General features: G+C 35.1%; 1 protein-coding gene across 1 annotated transcript in view; it reads left to right on the top strand.

Moving 5' to 3' along the window:
* The first annotated feature begins 6,370 nt into the window (after nucleotides 1-6,370).
* The window catches only part of LOC116163162, a 13,240-nt gene continuing 6,219 nt past the window's right edge, over nucleotides 6,371-13,391 (top strand). Inside the window, exons 1-2 of the mRNA XM_031477011.1 lie at nucleotides 6,371-7,001; nucleotides 12,586-13,391. Of these exons, the coding sequence (XP_031332871.1) occupies nucleotides 6,453-7,001; nucleotides 12,586-13,391 (1,355 nt within the window). The 5' untranslated portion in view covers nucleotides 6,371-6,452. The remainder of the gene's footprint in view (nucleotides 7,002-12,585) is intronic.

The following is a 13,391-nucleotide window of genomic DNA, read 5'->3' as shown; positions in this document are numbered from 1 at the left end:
ATATCTATATCTTAGTAAAATTATTTTCGATAAGTTATACGTACCTAAGTATAGATACCGATAATTACTTTTATTTAAACGGAAGAAAATATAAACATATGTACTTACGAAGATTTTCTTATCGCTTTTCCACGACTCTTGAAACGCTTCCCTCCTTTTGAACATGTATACTCGACATAGTAATACTTAAGGTTCCGATTTCCTCTTGCAGCTCTAGGATATTTTTTGACAGCTTTAGATAATAAACAGGAATCTCTTTTCTGTAGAGTAACGTAATTGGTTGCTTCATATTCTTTTATTTCTTGCTCCAACTGTTCCAATGTTGCAAATAACGCACCCTCCTTCATTTTATTATTGAAACAATATCGTGCTTCTAACCCAAAACAACCTAACCTATCTTAAATCACAGCTGATGTCTGAGCATAGTACGCACGGGGTGCTAGAATACCCACTGCTGCTCCGTGCGCACGGAGCAAGAGTTAGAGGACTATAGTTCCATGCGCACGGGGTAGCAGTCACTGCGTTATATTATTGCGATTTATGATTTCCGTCCTAACATAGCGAATAACTTATTAACTTACGTAATATTTCAGTGTTCGTCCTTTCTGCTTGACTTATATTCACAATGGCAATTATCTGTCGATTAATTATTTAGAAAAAAATCTTCAATCAAGAAGAGATTGATTCACATTGAACAGAATGTATAATAGAAACTTAATTATAAAGTGTGTTGATATTCTACACCACCATCGCAAATGAACCATATAATCTGTTATAAATATTGTGTAACAAAGAATGTATCTCATTCTCTGAATATTAATTTACAATTTGTATCATTAATTTCAAACTTACTACACGTCAACTTTTATGAGGATCTTATCTAACAAATCTACGACAGGTAATCTGGTAGTAGATAGAAAAGGTCACGTAGGTTTTATTTATTATTACATACCCATTTAGATGAAGTTATTAGTGATGCGTATCTCGTTTCTTGATGTTCATTAATTGAAAGGACATTTTCTTTCCATCGTAGCATTCGTAGCCCCTTTTTAAGTTGTGTCAGTTTCATCCTAAACGGAAACGAATTTGTCCGTTTGTATTTGGGCTTAAAATAATAAATGTTAATAACGAAAAAGAAGAATTTGGTCGAAACATTTCCTGGGCCTGCGCAGGCGCATTTCCCTCGAAACGTTTAAGTAACCTTAAAGAAGGAAGAGGTGGAAATTGAGTCTTGTAAGGAATCATTTGGCACAGAGAACGTATTTTGATTCTCAGGACAGATCGAACTAATGGTTTAAAAATCCGGACTACTACAAATTATGCCGTTAGTCATTTCATAAGAGAACGGATTTTCATCGATAGGAGTGGGGAACGCTTGTTAACGTAAGATACATCCAAAAACTACAATGCCAAAATCAAACCCAATTTCAATTAGTTAATTCGACCTTACGTACGTACCCCATTGATAAATGGGTTTCGGGTTGCGAAATAGGTAAATAAAAGATAGGTAATTATATTAAAACAAATGGCATAACCTAAAAAGAAACATGTTAACAAAGAAAGAAATACTTTACCTGAGGAGGATACAGTCCTCCCTATTCGCGTAAATACGCTTAGATAATTAATTTAAACAATTTTAGCGTGATGACTCTGGAATTCTCCAATATATCTTTCGCAAAAATTTCAACGACAAAAGCAAAAGTAATATCCACGCAATAGCAATGGTACCAACTACTCCTAACACACTAAGAGCGCATTAAGTCAATCACTCAAACCAAGAGTAGGTACATTAAACAAAACAATGGGACGTTACACATGTTAGAGGCTGAGTGGATCCCCCGCGCGATAAAACATCGAAGGTGGTCTGACGGGTGCGAAAATCAAATCCATGTACTCTCACTTTGAAGTTTCGTGTCCTAATCACTACATCACTTCACTCGTGATATTTAAATACAAAATAAATGCGCACACAGCACAGTCAAGTACTGTGAACTACGAAATTTTATGTTAGAAATAATGTCTTAGATACGCCTTGACAAAGGATACCAAAATTCAGCTTCGTGAAATCTTATGCCTTTCCATTCAAAATCAGGCAAAAATAATAGCACATCTTTCAATGTCTCAGTTAATGGGTATGGAAATTTCCACTCTTGTTCTTGGAAAAACGATATGCTTCCTTATAAACGTGGTGATCTCTTTTCTATCATTTTATTTTATTTTTTTAAGTGGGCGGGGTTTCAACAGGGCTGCCGAGCCGAGCTTCCACAACACAGGTTGTCCCATTTAGAATTTTCAAGTTGGGAGTGTACCACTTTTGGGACACCCTGTATAAATAATATTACCAAATTTGAAGATTGTGAAAATGATTTAGACGGGGTCAGTCTTACACGTTCTTCAAAATTGTCACCATAAATACTATAAATAGGAAAACAAAAATTTTAAAAATTATATTTTCTTCCACATTAAAATCATTTAAGAACTTCAGCGGGATACTTTGTCTGGTGTAAATTGCGTCAGAAATATACTTCGTGTTAAACGTTTTCTTACGCTCATACCAGGTTGGATGTTTTACAAAACCAGCCAATATAATAAACATATCTGAAACAAACCCCACGAACCACGGAAAAACTACATACATTTTTGTGGTCTTTTATGTTTGTTTGATATTGTGTTATTTCAACCACAAGTAGTCTTGATAACATTGTGAATGTCATTTACGTGAGTCGATACTCCGAACGCTTACCTTTAAAACTCGTATTTCTCTGCCACTACCAAAACGAGTAAAAACACGCAGCTGTTGTAACGCGTTGGTAAACAATGCGTGCGCCTTTCGAAATCGTCGAGTTGTAATTCATGACTTACTTTGAAAGAGGCTAGGAGATTTTTGACTGTTTTTTTATTTCACGATACACTTGAGACACGATGGATAAGGAAGAAAAAAGCGTTGTCTCAATGAATTGCCGGCCCTTGTGGCGCAGTGGAGTGGAAGCTGAACTACAGTACTGAGGGTCCCTGGTTCGAATCCGGATTTGAGCGTGGATATTTGTAAGCGTATAGATGGTTTTACTTCAGGGTTGATCCTGTGTCGGAGGGTTGCTTTTTTAATTTTTAGTGGTGAAAGTAACTTTAGAATTGTAGATTCGGGCGTCTGGTCGATTGAAATCATCGTTCAATCAGTTGAATGAACGTCAAATTACATTAAGGGAAATAATTTATCATTTATTAACCAGTTTCGTCCTTAAAAGCCACCCCATACAGTAATTATAATTAAACAATATATCTTCAAAATGTTCTTTAACAAGCCAGGAGGGATCAAATATCACTGGTTTTTGTGAAAGTGTGGATTGGTAGATTCAACCTTTTAATCGAAGTCTTTAAATAAATATGGATTGATGTTCTGAGGGTTAAATTATGATGAATTGGAAATGTTCAACTCCTAAAAACCACTATATGAATTAAAAAATAATCATGAAAAATGTTGTGACTAAGTCAATAAAAAAAGAAAGCAACTGAGATTGCTTAATGAAGCAGCTCAGATTGAAGTTCTTGGCCAATTTGCCATAATCACTCAATGTCAACATTTAGTTTTTTTTGTTAATTATTGAATTTTTCTTAAATTGTCTTATATTGACTTTATTGGTACCACTGGAAACCTTTCCACGATGTGTCACAAGTATGTGGTTGCCATTAAGGTTTTTTGAAGAGGAGGGGGGGGGGGGTTGTCACTCATAAAGTCATTCTAGTTCCCCCTCGATACCGCCGAAACGGTTTTGCGCGATTTTCAATATCTTCTTTGGTTTGGAAAATATGACCGACTGCAAGTTTTAAAATTGACACCCTGTATGAGCTATCACGTAGCACACATCTCATCTTGCAGAAAGTTTGAGGACACTGTTACAGAAGCATTAAAAACATTCTGTTATTATTAGGACAAGGTAATTTCCAAAAAAATCTACGGAAAGACGCAAAAAAACAAGTGTTCTCTTTTCCGAAATTTTAAATCGCAATATAACTAATAGATGGCACCAAAGCGAGATCTGCGACTCTAGAAGAATCCAAACCGTCGACTTCACGCGAGAGGCGAAAACATAAACGGTCAAACGTATCAATTACGTATGCCCGCGAAGGTTCTTGGTGTAATAAAACACTTTCCGAAATTCCAACGGGAACGGCAACAGGGAAAAACGGGATTTTATGTTTTACCATTGAAAAGAAAAGTTTGTTGGAAAGGTAAAATAGAAAGCGATGGCCGATGATAGTTAATCTCAATGCCAAAAGTCTTGCTTGGACTGAGATTGTTAAATTTAAGTCCAGCGCGATCCAATATGGAAATGCCTTCCTATAGATCAATATGGTAAATGATAATTTACACCTACCTACTGTTTCACTTTTTGATCCGCGCATTTTGTTTATATGTATTCATAAATATTGTTATAGGAAATTTTATTTAATTTCCTTACGTAATTATTGCAACGAACTCATTTCTTGGAAAATTCGCAAATATGTACCAGCAACAACTATCACAATTTCTTATTTCATGATATTTCTAATCCGACTGCGCTTACGTTTTATAAATACAGTTCCGATAATTATTGCATTCATTATTAAAGGTGGACATTAAAACTCGTTATTATAGAGCTCTATAACCAAGTTATGCTGAAATCAAGGTTAACTATTTTAAACCATTTCAAGATATTAAACTGTGGGATCAAAGACAACAGGTTGAATATATTAACACCTATTAACTCATTACCGTTACCTACCATTTCTCAAATGATGGTTCATACTTTACATTAATTTAATTTCGCCTCGTTTTCTAGTTAGTATTTATTTACTTAATATAGTGTGTTTGGTTTACAAATTACAGAGTGCATTCGATCTACCTATATGGCATGTAGGATTTATGTTGAGAGAACAATATTGCCTTATAATCTGATCAATAGGTAAACAAGATAGAAACTCTTACTCCTTTATTATTATCTGGAAATCTTGCCACCGTCTTGTTTAACAGAAGGCAAACGATTGTCGAGCGGTAATGTAATTATTGTATGGCACACTGTATATTATACCTGTGAGTCTTGTGACAGCCATATCCAAATTTCCCATTACCTGCAACAAAACAAAAAAAAAACAAGGATATTGTCTAAACAGGACCATAGCCAGTGGGGGGGGGGGGGGGGGGGGGGGGGGCAAGAGCGGACAAACCCGCTACTTTGCCCGCTCGTGAAAATTGCCTAATATGACGCATAGCATGATCAAATATACGAGAAAGGTGCTTAGTATTCGGAAATCGGAATCATGTCACCTATTAAAATTGGACAACTTAACGTTTGCGTATAAATTTGATTTGGTCTGTATAGGGTGGCCAACTGTTTGTTACAAATAATATTTCATAATCTACCATTTTCATAGTAAGTTTACGAGGTCAAGAAAAAAAGTTATCGGACCTAAACTCATCTTTCTAAATGGAACACCCTGTATATTTTAATCTAAACAGACAGAATACTAAATTCTATTTTCAAAACTATAGCACACCAGGGATATTTAAAAAAAGATTCAAGCGATTCAAAGAAATTCAAAAAAGATAAGAAAAGGTTCTAATAATAAAATAAAAAATAAAAATTTACACAATTTTTTAAATTTTTTTAAACACTTCTTTTTATTCTTTTTGAATTGACTCCATTTAAAAAACGATAAGTTTTTAACCGGACCCCATATACTTATTTTGAAAACAGCAGATTATGCAACAATGTAATAAACACATTTCTGATAACTTAATAAACAAAGAAATTATAGGCTTATGTATTTAAAAGTAAAAAAAAAATGTAAATTTAAGAAACTGTTTTAAGTTGAAAGATGGAGTTTAATAGTTTGTTTCTATTGTTAAATGAGCAAGGTCTATTGTGTGGTAACCCAGGTTGTAGGTACATAAATGGTATATATAGATTATTATCATTTTTACCACTTGCAACCCGTAGTATAAAAGAGGCTTACAAATGACCTCTCACTTTTCAGACAGATATGTGCATTTTGGATGTCTAGAAACCCAGATCTCCATGATCGTCAGTCCACCTGTCTGTGCACTTATTTTCTACCAAACCACTGAACCGAAAGTAGCTAAAGTTGGCACATGTGTTCTGTTGAAAAGCTTTTGAAAATGTGCATATTTTTTTATTTGCGTTATGCTTCCAAATTATGCGAACCGTATTTTCCAAAAAAACGAATTTCTACAGGGAGTGAAATTTCCACGGGACACAGCAAATCATTATTTCGTCCGCCCGCTCTGTAGATATGTTGGCCCGCTCTTATAAATCAGTCTAGCTAAGGCCCTGTGTCTGAATAAAAATGTTCAGCCAGATAGATTATCTGATTATATTTTTTTTTTACAGATGTAGAACGCAAGGAACAACAATGAAGAATTTCTACCACTCTTTTGTCACCTAAAACACATCATGGATTTAATTTCAAAAAATAAACCTTTCCATAAAGAAAATTTTTTTACAATGGACACAGCACCTATCGTCAGTCTTTTCAACATGGGCACACAACAACAAACGGCATCCGGTAACGAAACAATCAATCAAGTGTGGACGAAAGAACATTTCGATGAACTTAACGGGTTGGGTCAGAGAAAAAGTTACCTGAAAGCCAATCTCTGTTTAGATTTAAAACCTTTAAAAACCTCTTGGGCGAGCACAAATCATTACGAAAGGGATATTAACGGCAACGAGGATGAGGAGGACGAGGATGAAGGAGATTTTAAGCATGAAACGCAGGACACATCGCCGACGCCTACAACGCCTGATAAAGAAATCGTATCGCCTTCGCACCACGCGAGAAGGCCTATGAACGCGTTCCTAATTTTTTGCAAGAAACACCGCCCGATTGTACGCCAAAAATTTCCTCACTTAGAAAATCGGGGGGTGACTAGAATACTGGGGGAGTGGTGGGCGCTGCTTGAAACCGGTGAAAAGAGTTGCTACACAAACTTAGCTAAAGAGGTAAGTTTGGCATTCAATTGCGATTGTGTTTCTCACCGAACTTTCTCATTTATTAGAAAAACCTAAGCTAAACTGGTCATTAACCTCCATTTCGTTCTTTAATTATCTATAACATTACGTGAATCAACAAGATTGTAAACATTACCTTCCATCTAAAATATGCCGGAATGTGAGCTGATAAATAAATGAGTAAGGGGTTCAAACATACAATTAAATGTAATACTAATAAACGTATAATCGATGTTAATGATCCACTTTGTTTCATTGCAATTGCGTTGTGATTCATTGGTATGCATTTCCGTGCGTGTATTATTTGATTATTTCCATTTGTTTGTGTTTTTAATGTCATTAATTAGATAATACTGACAAATTCAAATCCAGAAAGCAATTTAATGTTGATTTCTGCCCTTGAAAGGCACATTACAATATTTTGAAAACAATCTTAAATATTCTAAAGAGTAACCTTTACAAATAGGTGTCTAAACCAACTGAACAAAATCAATTTTTGTCTGCTGTGAAATCTACAAAATATTACAAAATAAAGAAACCACAGGAAAGTATTTTACAAATGTGGTGCCTGTATCATTGTAAGGTGTTTATGCAGATAGCTTACATTAGGACTGTGGGAATATGAGGTAGACCCATAATCAATCTAGCTAACGAACTAATTGAGGACTTTGAAATTCAGAAACTTTACCATTTCCTTGTGAACACTCTAAATCCAACTTTCTCATTATCAAAGTGTTGCCCTTTCTTCGAATTAACATTACTGTTCAAAGGTATTTCTTAATTTCAAAAAACAAAGTCGCTACGATTTTTCAAAATGAGGATTGCTTATGGGGAATTATTTGGAAAAAATTAATAAGATGGCAACATTGACAAAAAACAAAAAGCGAATAGCCTTCAATGTAGAGGCACAGATCTACACATACACAGATTGCTAACCTTATGCATTGCATTGCTATTGCGGAGCAGTATAAACATGTATCGTTTAAAACACGAACATAGGGAAGGTTCTTAAAGAATCGTGAAGGTTTTTTGAAGTTGGCGGAAACTATTTGCGGCTTTAAAGGTCTTGACAGATTGCTAACTGCAAAGGCATACTTACAAACTATGTATATCTCTGCCATCATTAACGTTACACTCTTTACCACGCCGATAAGATATAAGATAGGGAGGTTATTTTCGAAAAGTTGATAGTTTTTCGAGTTGTAAGCACAAAACAAAACTGCTAAAAAATATCTTTTTCGTACTTCCGGGACTAAAGTAACAACTTCACTCCATTATGACAAGTACTGAAGTGTCACTTTTTGTCCCGCCGGGATTAAATTTAGACGAAAATCCCGGAAGGATGAACTTACTAACAAGGCAATTTCAGTAGGTTGTTCCACATTTTGTATGCGGTACTACTTCTTAAACGTATCGTACTGGTGCTCATATAGTTTTTTTGGATTTCGGTGGTATCAATTCTATACCTACTTTGGCTGCTTTTTATCAATATCAAATACACCTTTGTCACCCACCACCAAAATTATGACACGAGCAATGACAGTTTCCAAATTATTTTTGTTACCATAGCATAGGGATTGTCGTACCAACGTCAACGCAACGTTCCTATGGTAACTTGTTAAGCAGCGATTTTTTGAAAGAATGCGTTCTCTAGCTCCATACATATTAAGTGTTTCAGTTTCGGAAGTACGAAAAATATCGTATATACCTTGCGACTGAAGTAGTGGTCTTAATCCCTCAGGTAAATTATGGCCCTCCCTTCGGTCGGGCCATAAACTTTACCTTCGGGATTAAAAGTACTACTTCAGTCCCGTGGTATATAATATACTATTTCATTTTTTTTGTATTTTTTTCAATGTTGCGTCATGAAATTTTGTTAGCAAACCTCAGATTCGGATTCAGCACCCCAAAAAACATATAGAATCAAAGAAATCAAAACTACCCCACAACTTTCCTGGTAAAAATACAATTAAACTGGATTATATGCACACTTTACCGCTTTAAATAAAGTCACTAGATATAGAAAGTACCGCAATCATCCGCCATTTTTGGGCAAATTTGCTGCCAACTTAAAAAAATTGACAAATAAAATCTGAATAGCTGTAATTTTTTATAACCTAACTTTATAGTACTGTCATGTTTTATAAAAATATATACAGATATCTCCAAACAGGTGGTACAAGCCCTAACATTAAAGTTACTAGCATCTGGTAACTTCCGCCATTTTTGGGCAAAAATCATACGTTCTCTCTCTAACACACGAGCCCAATGGATTGCGGTACTTTCTATATTTAGTGACTTTAGCTTTAAATTTTTTGCAGCGACATCTAATGCATAAATCCATAAGCGTCATATTACAGTTTTAAACGGTACATGTTTATACTGCTCCGCAATAGAGGGCGCTTTTAAGTATACCTAAATTTGTTTCCCAAAAAATACATAAGGTTAGCAATCTGTGTATGTGTAGATCTGTGGTAGAGGTTAACAAATGACATTGAAACAGCTAAAAATATACAGGGTGTTCTATTTTTAAAAAGTTATTTATTGACACTGTTAAAATAGGGCACCCTGTATATTCAAAAATAATTTCTACAGATGCGCAACCATCTATAGTTGCCATTTGGACACAAGCATGGGGTGAACAAATAAGCTGCCCGTCAAAATTTAGCGCAACAATGGCATACGCTTTTACAATCGACGCCAAAAATAGCATCGTTTATTTCCTATTTTTCGTATTTAAAGTAGAGACCACCTCCATTAATCAATTCCATATCGTAGTTTCCCGGCGATACATGAAACACTGCTCCGTCGCCCGAATTGACAAACACATCCTCAAACCGAAATTACAGCATGTATATTTTTCACTACAGGGTGGCTCGCTCTTATCTCCGGCATTGTTTTAACCTAAAGAAACAATACCCCCTGCAGTTTGCAGTGCTGGAATTAGAAGTGATGGTGCGTACGGGGTGCCATTTATTTTATTATTAACACTGGAGATCGACATAGATAATCACTTTCTTTTCTCAAATTTGGTGGTAGTAGATACATTCAAAATCCCAATGCCCAGTATTTAGGAAATTTGTTCCATTATCTTACCCAATACTAATTTTATTTACTGTACCTAGCTTCTGTTATCTGTTTATTAATTATAGATTCAAATATAAAAAATAGCACACACTTTGGTCTTGTAATCTTATCACTCGCTGTTTATTTACCCAAATTAATTAATAATAATCTATCATTTATTAAAAAAGTATACCTTACATGCTTGTATCTGTTGGTTAAAGTTATACATATGTTGATTCTTAGCATACACATTCGGTTTTATCAAAATTTATATATATTTGTTTAAATTATGTGGCAATAAATCAAAAACTGTTCGTTCGAAGCCGATGATTCATTACTGTTAAGTTTATGGCACACTTTTCCTATGAGTAATAGTCATCGAAGTTGCAAGTCATAGATAAATTGTGGGTAAAAAACAAACATACAATTTGTGTTACTTATAACATAGCCTTTCTATTAAGACTTTGTTTTATTGATTTTCCTCCCTAATCTCTCGATTTGTTTCTTCAAACGTTTATACCTATTACATGTATTGGTCATACTGTCCTTAAAGAAGGCATTGGCAATAATTCATGTTTTATCTATTCTGTAGACACCTGCATCGTACGAACCGGAATGCTGTGAGGAATTTTAAATAATTTCTGTAAACCTTTAATACAAGGTCACTCTAGATGGCGTTACAAACTGTATTGTTTAAGGAATCGGAATGATCCTTACATGTAAAGTTATATGTACAATTTTTGTTATCTACTTTCAATTACTCCTAATAGCATTGTGTTAAAAAAATTTCAGATGCAACTGTCGCAAAACAATTTTTTTTGGTTACATTTCAAAAATGTTTTGATTCATATTTCGTTCATGAGTTTTCCCATCCCGTTCATGGTTGCAATAAAGCTACTATTTTGAACTAGTTTATTTGACAAAATAAAAATATTAGTTTAACTAACACCATGTTCCACCCTGTATAACCGTGACTTTAGTGATCACTTTATTTTTCTTTACAAAGCCCTAATCACATTTCATATTTCTAATCATTTGGGCCACATTAAAAAAAAATAAATGCAATGCAGACCATATAAAACGGTCTCGATGACTTCCCGAAGTGGTGGCAAAAAAGAAATTGATTTATAATTGCCGCAGGCGGAACTAATCGCGCCCAATAGTATGGGGGCTTTCGTATATCCCCTCCTTCACCTGCTACGAATTTATTCGCGATTCAGGTTAACAGTACTAGAGGCGCTGGTGTAATTTACACAGACATGTATATGTGGTAGCCGTTTGTAAACATTGGGTTATCCTTGCAGGCTTTTAAGTGAAATTGTACTAATTTGAATGTGAATTGAGTTTATTTATCCTGCCGCTTTTGAGACTTGAAAATATAACCCTTTCATCCTATCCCACCTGAAAGGCCTTTTTCTTAAGGAGTCGAGGCTGTTTTCAATTAGCTTGAACACACAATGAACTGAATTTCCCAATTACAAACAAAGATTCAATATCTAGCGCATTCGTACAACTTTACAACAACTCGCCGACATTTCCTTCTGTCGATTATGCTTTAAAACAGTCATACTGTTCATGGCACAATTACACTGACCACAATTTTAAACGCTCAGTATTTTCTGATGTGTCATGCTTTAATAAATGACGATTTAAATTTTTCTTACTATTTGTGGCATATCTATTCGCACAGAGTACACGTAATTTCCTTCAATTGTATGTAAGTTATGCTTATCGTGTGTAGCGCCATTGCATGGTTCACAAATCAAATGTTTGAGAAGGTTGTGTTTTGGTAGGTGACGCTTTAAGCGAACGTTAAATTGTAGAGTAATTGCACTGATAGCAGTGACAGAAGTTCAAAGTGGAGTGTGTCAAAAAATGACCTATATATCTCCTATTTTTTGGAGTGTAATTGCACTGTTCACAATTAAAGACTGCAGATATGCGTTAGACGATGATTAATTAAATTATCCTTATTATTGGTTGCATAATTTCACTGGTCACATTTAAAATTTTTAAAGTACCGTTGATAAGATCTGACGTTTTAAACTATCCTTGCTCTTTATGGTGGATTTACATGATTGCAAATAAAATTTTTGCAAGTGCATTTACTTTTACAGCCTTAAAAACTACAATATTGATTACGTTTGGTCATTGTAAATAAACAAAATGGCGGGCTTATACGACCAATAGTAATTACAATGCGCTGCCACCAGAGGTCTCACTGTTAATCTGAATCGCGAATGGGATTTCCGAAAAAACCTCGTGTCCGCTCTTCGTGCCGTCCCTCTGTTCCCAAGAGGTGGGGGGAGCGACTTCCTTAGCTTTGTTATGAATTTTATAGACCCTGATCACTGGAGGTGTTCTTTTAATCATTCTCCAAGCAAAATGATGCTGCTTTCAAATAACAAAGTTCGTTATTTTACTCAACTTGGCAGTAAATACAATTATTTGAATGCTCATGATATTTTAGTATTGCAACTTGAATATAATTACCTTTCTTTTTCCTTAGTACAAAGATGCGTTCTTCTCCGCCAATCCGGATTTCAAATGGTACAAACTTCCAGCGCCACCACTGCGAACACTAAACACACGTCCAATCAGTGTTTACAAAATTTCGTCGCCGTTAGCAAGCCCTACACACACAACTCCAACTTCTGCCGAATTTACTCCAGGCAAACTGGCAGATGAAACACAGTTGGGAAATTTGACATCGTTAATGCAAACTAACTGCTCCACAACTAAAACTCCAGATAGTCATAATACGTACGCAAGTGAAGCGATGGACACAAACTCATTCCTCAATAATAATAATAATAATAATGTCGATGTAGAAAATAATAGTGAAAAACATAAGCAATTGTTGATAACTCCAAGTACAGATACAATTACCACTTCTTTTCCACCCAAACCAATAAAAAAACGAAAATTTTACGAATTTAGTGAGAGTGACAATAATAACGTTGCACAGGATATTTTTGGAATCAAGTCGCAAGCAGAGGTTGATTATAATGAAAACACATTCATAAAAGACACACCTGACTGTGACCCGAACAATGGTTTCCACGAACCCGAAAACATGACACAGCAGGAGTTGATGAATAAGGTTGTGGATAGCATGTTTCCAGATAAAGGTGCTGGCATGGATGAAGAAACAAAAGATGAAACTAAGGAAACAAGAAAATCGGGTCGTTCTTGTAAGGGGCGTAGGTACGCCGAGTTTATGATGGAAGGCAAGCTACTAGGAACTAAGCAAATCAAACGATTCACACAATACAAACCTGATATTATCAATAAATTCGATAATGCTTTAAGTAA

The sequence above is a fragment of the Photinus pyralis genome, unplaced genomic scaffold (assembly GCF_008802855.1).
Source record: "Photinus pyralis isolate 1611_PpyrPB1 unplaced genomic scaffold, Ppyr1.3 Ppyr1.4_LG2, whole genome shotgun sequence".
NCBI lineage: Eukaryota > Metazoa > Arthropoda > Insecta > Coleoptera > Lampyridae > Photinus > Photinus pyralis.
Note: the sequence above shows the minus strand (reverse complement) of the source record. Positions and strands in the feature narration are given on the sequence as shown.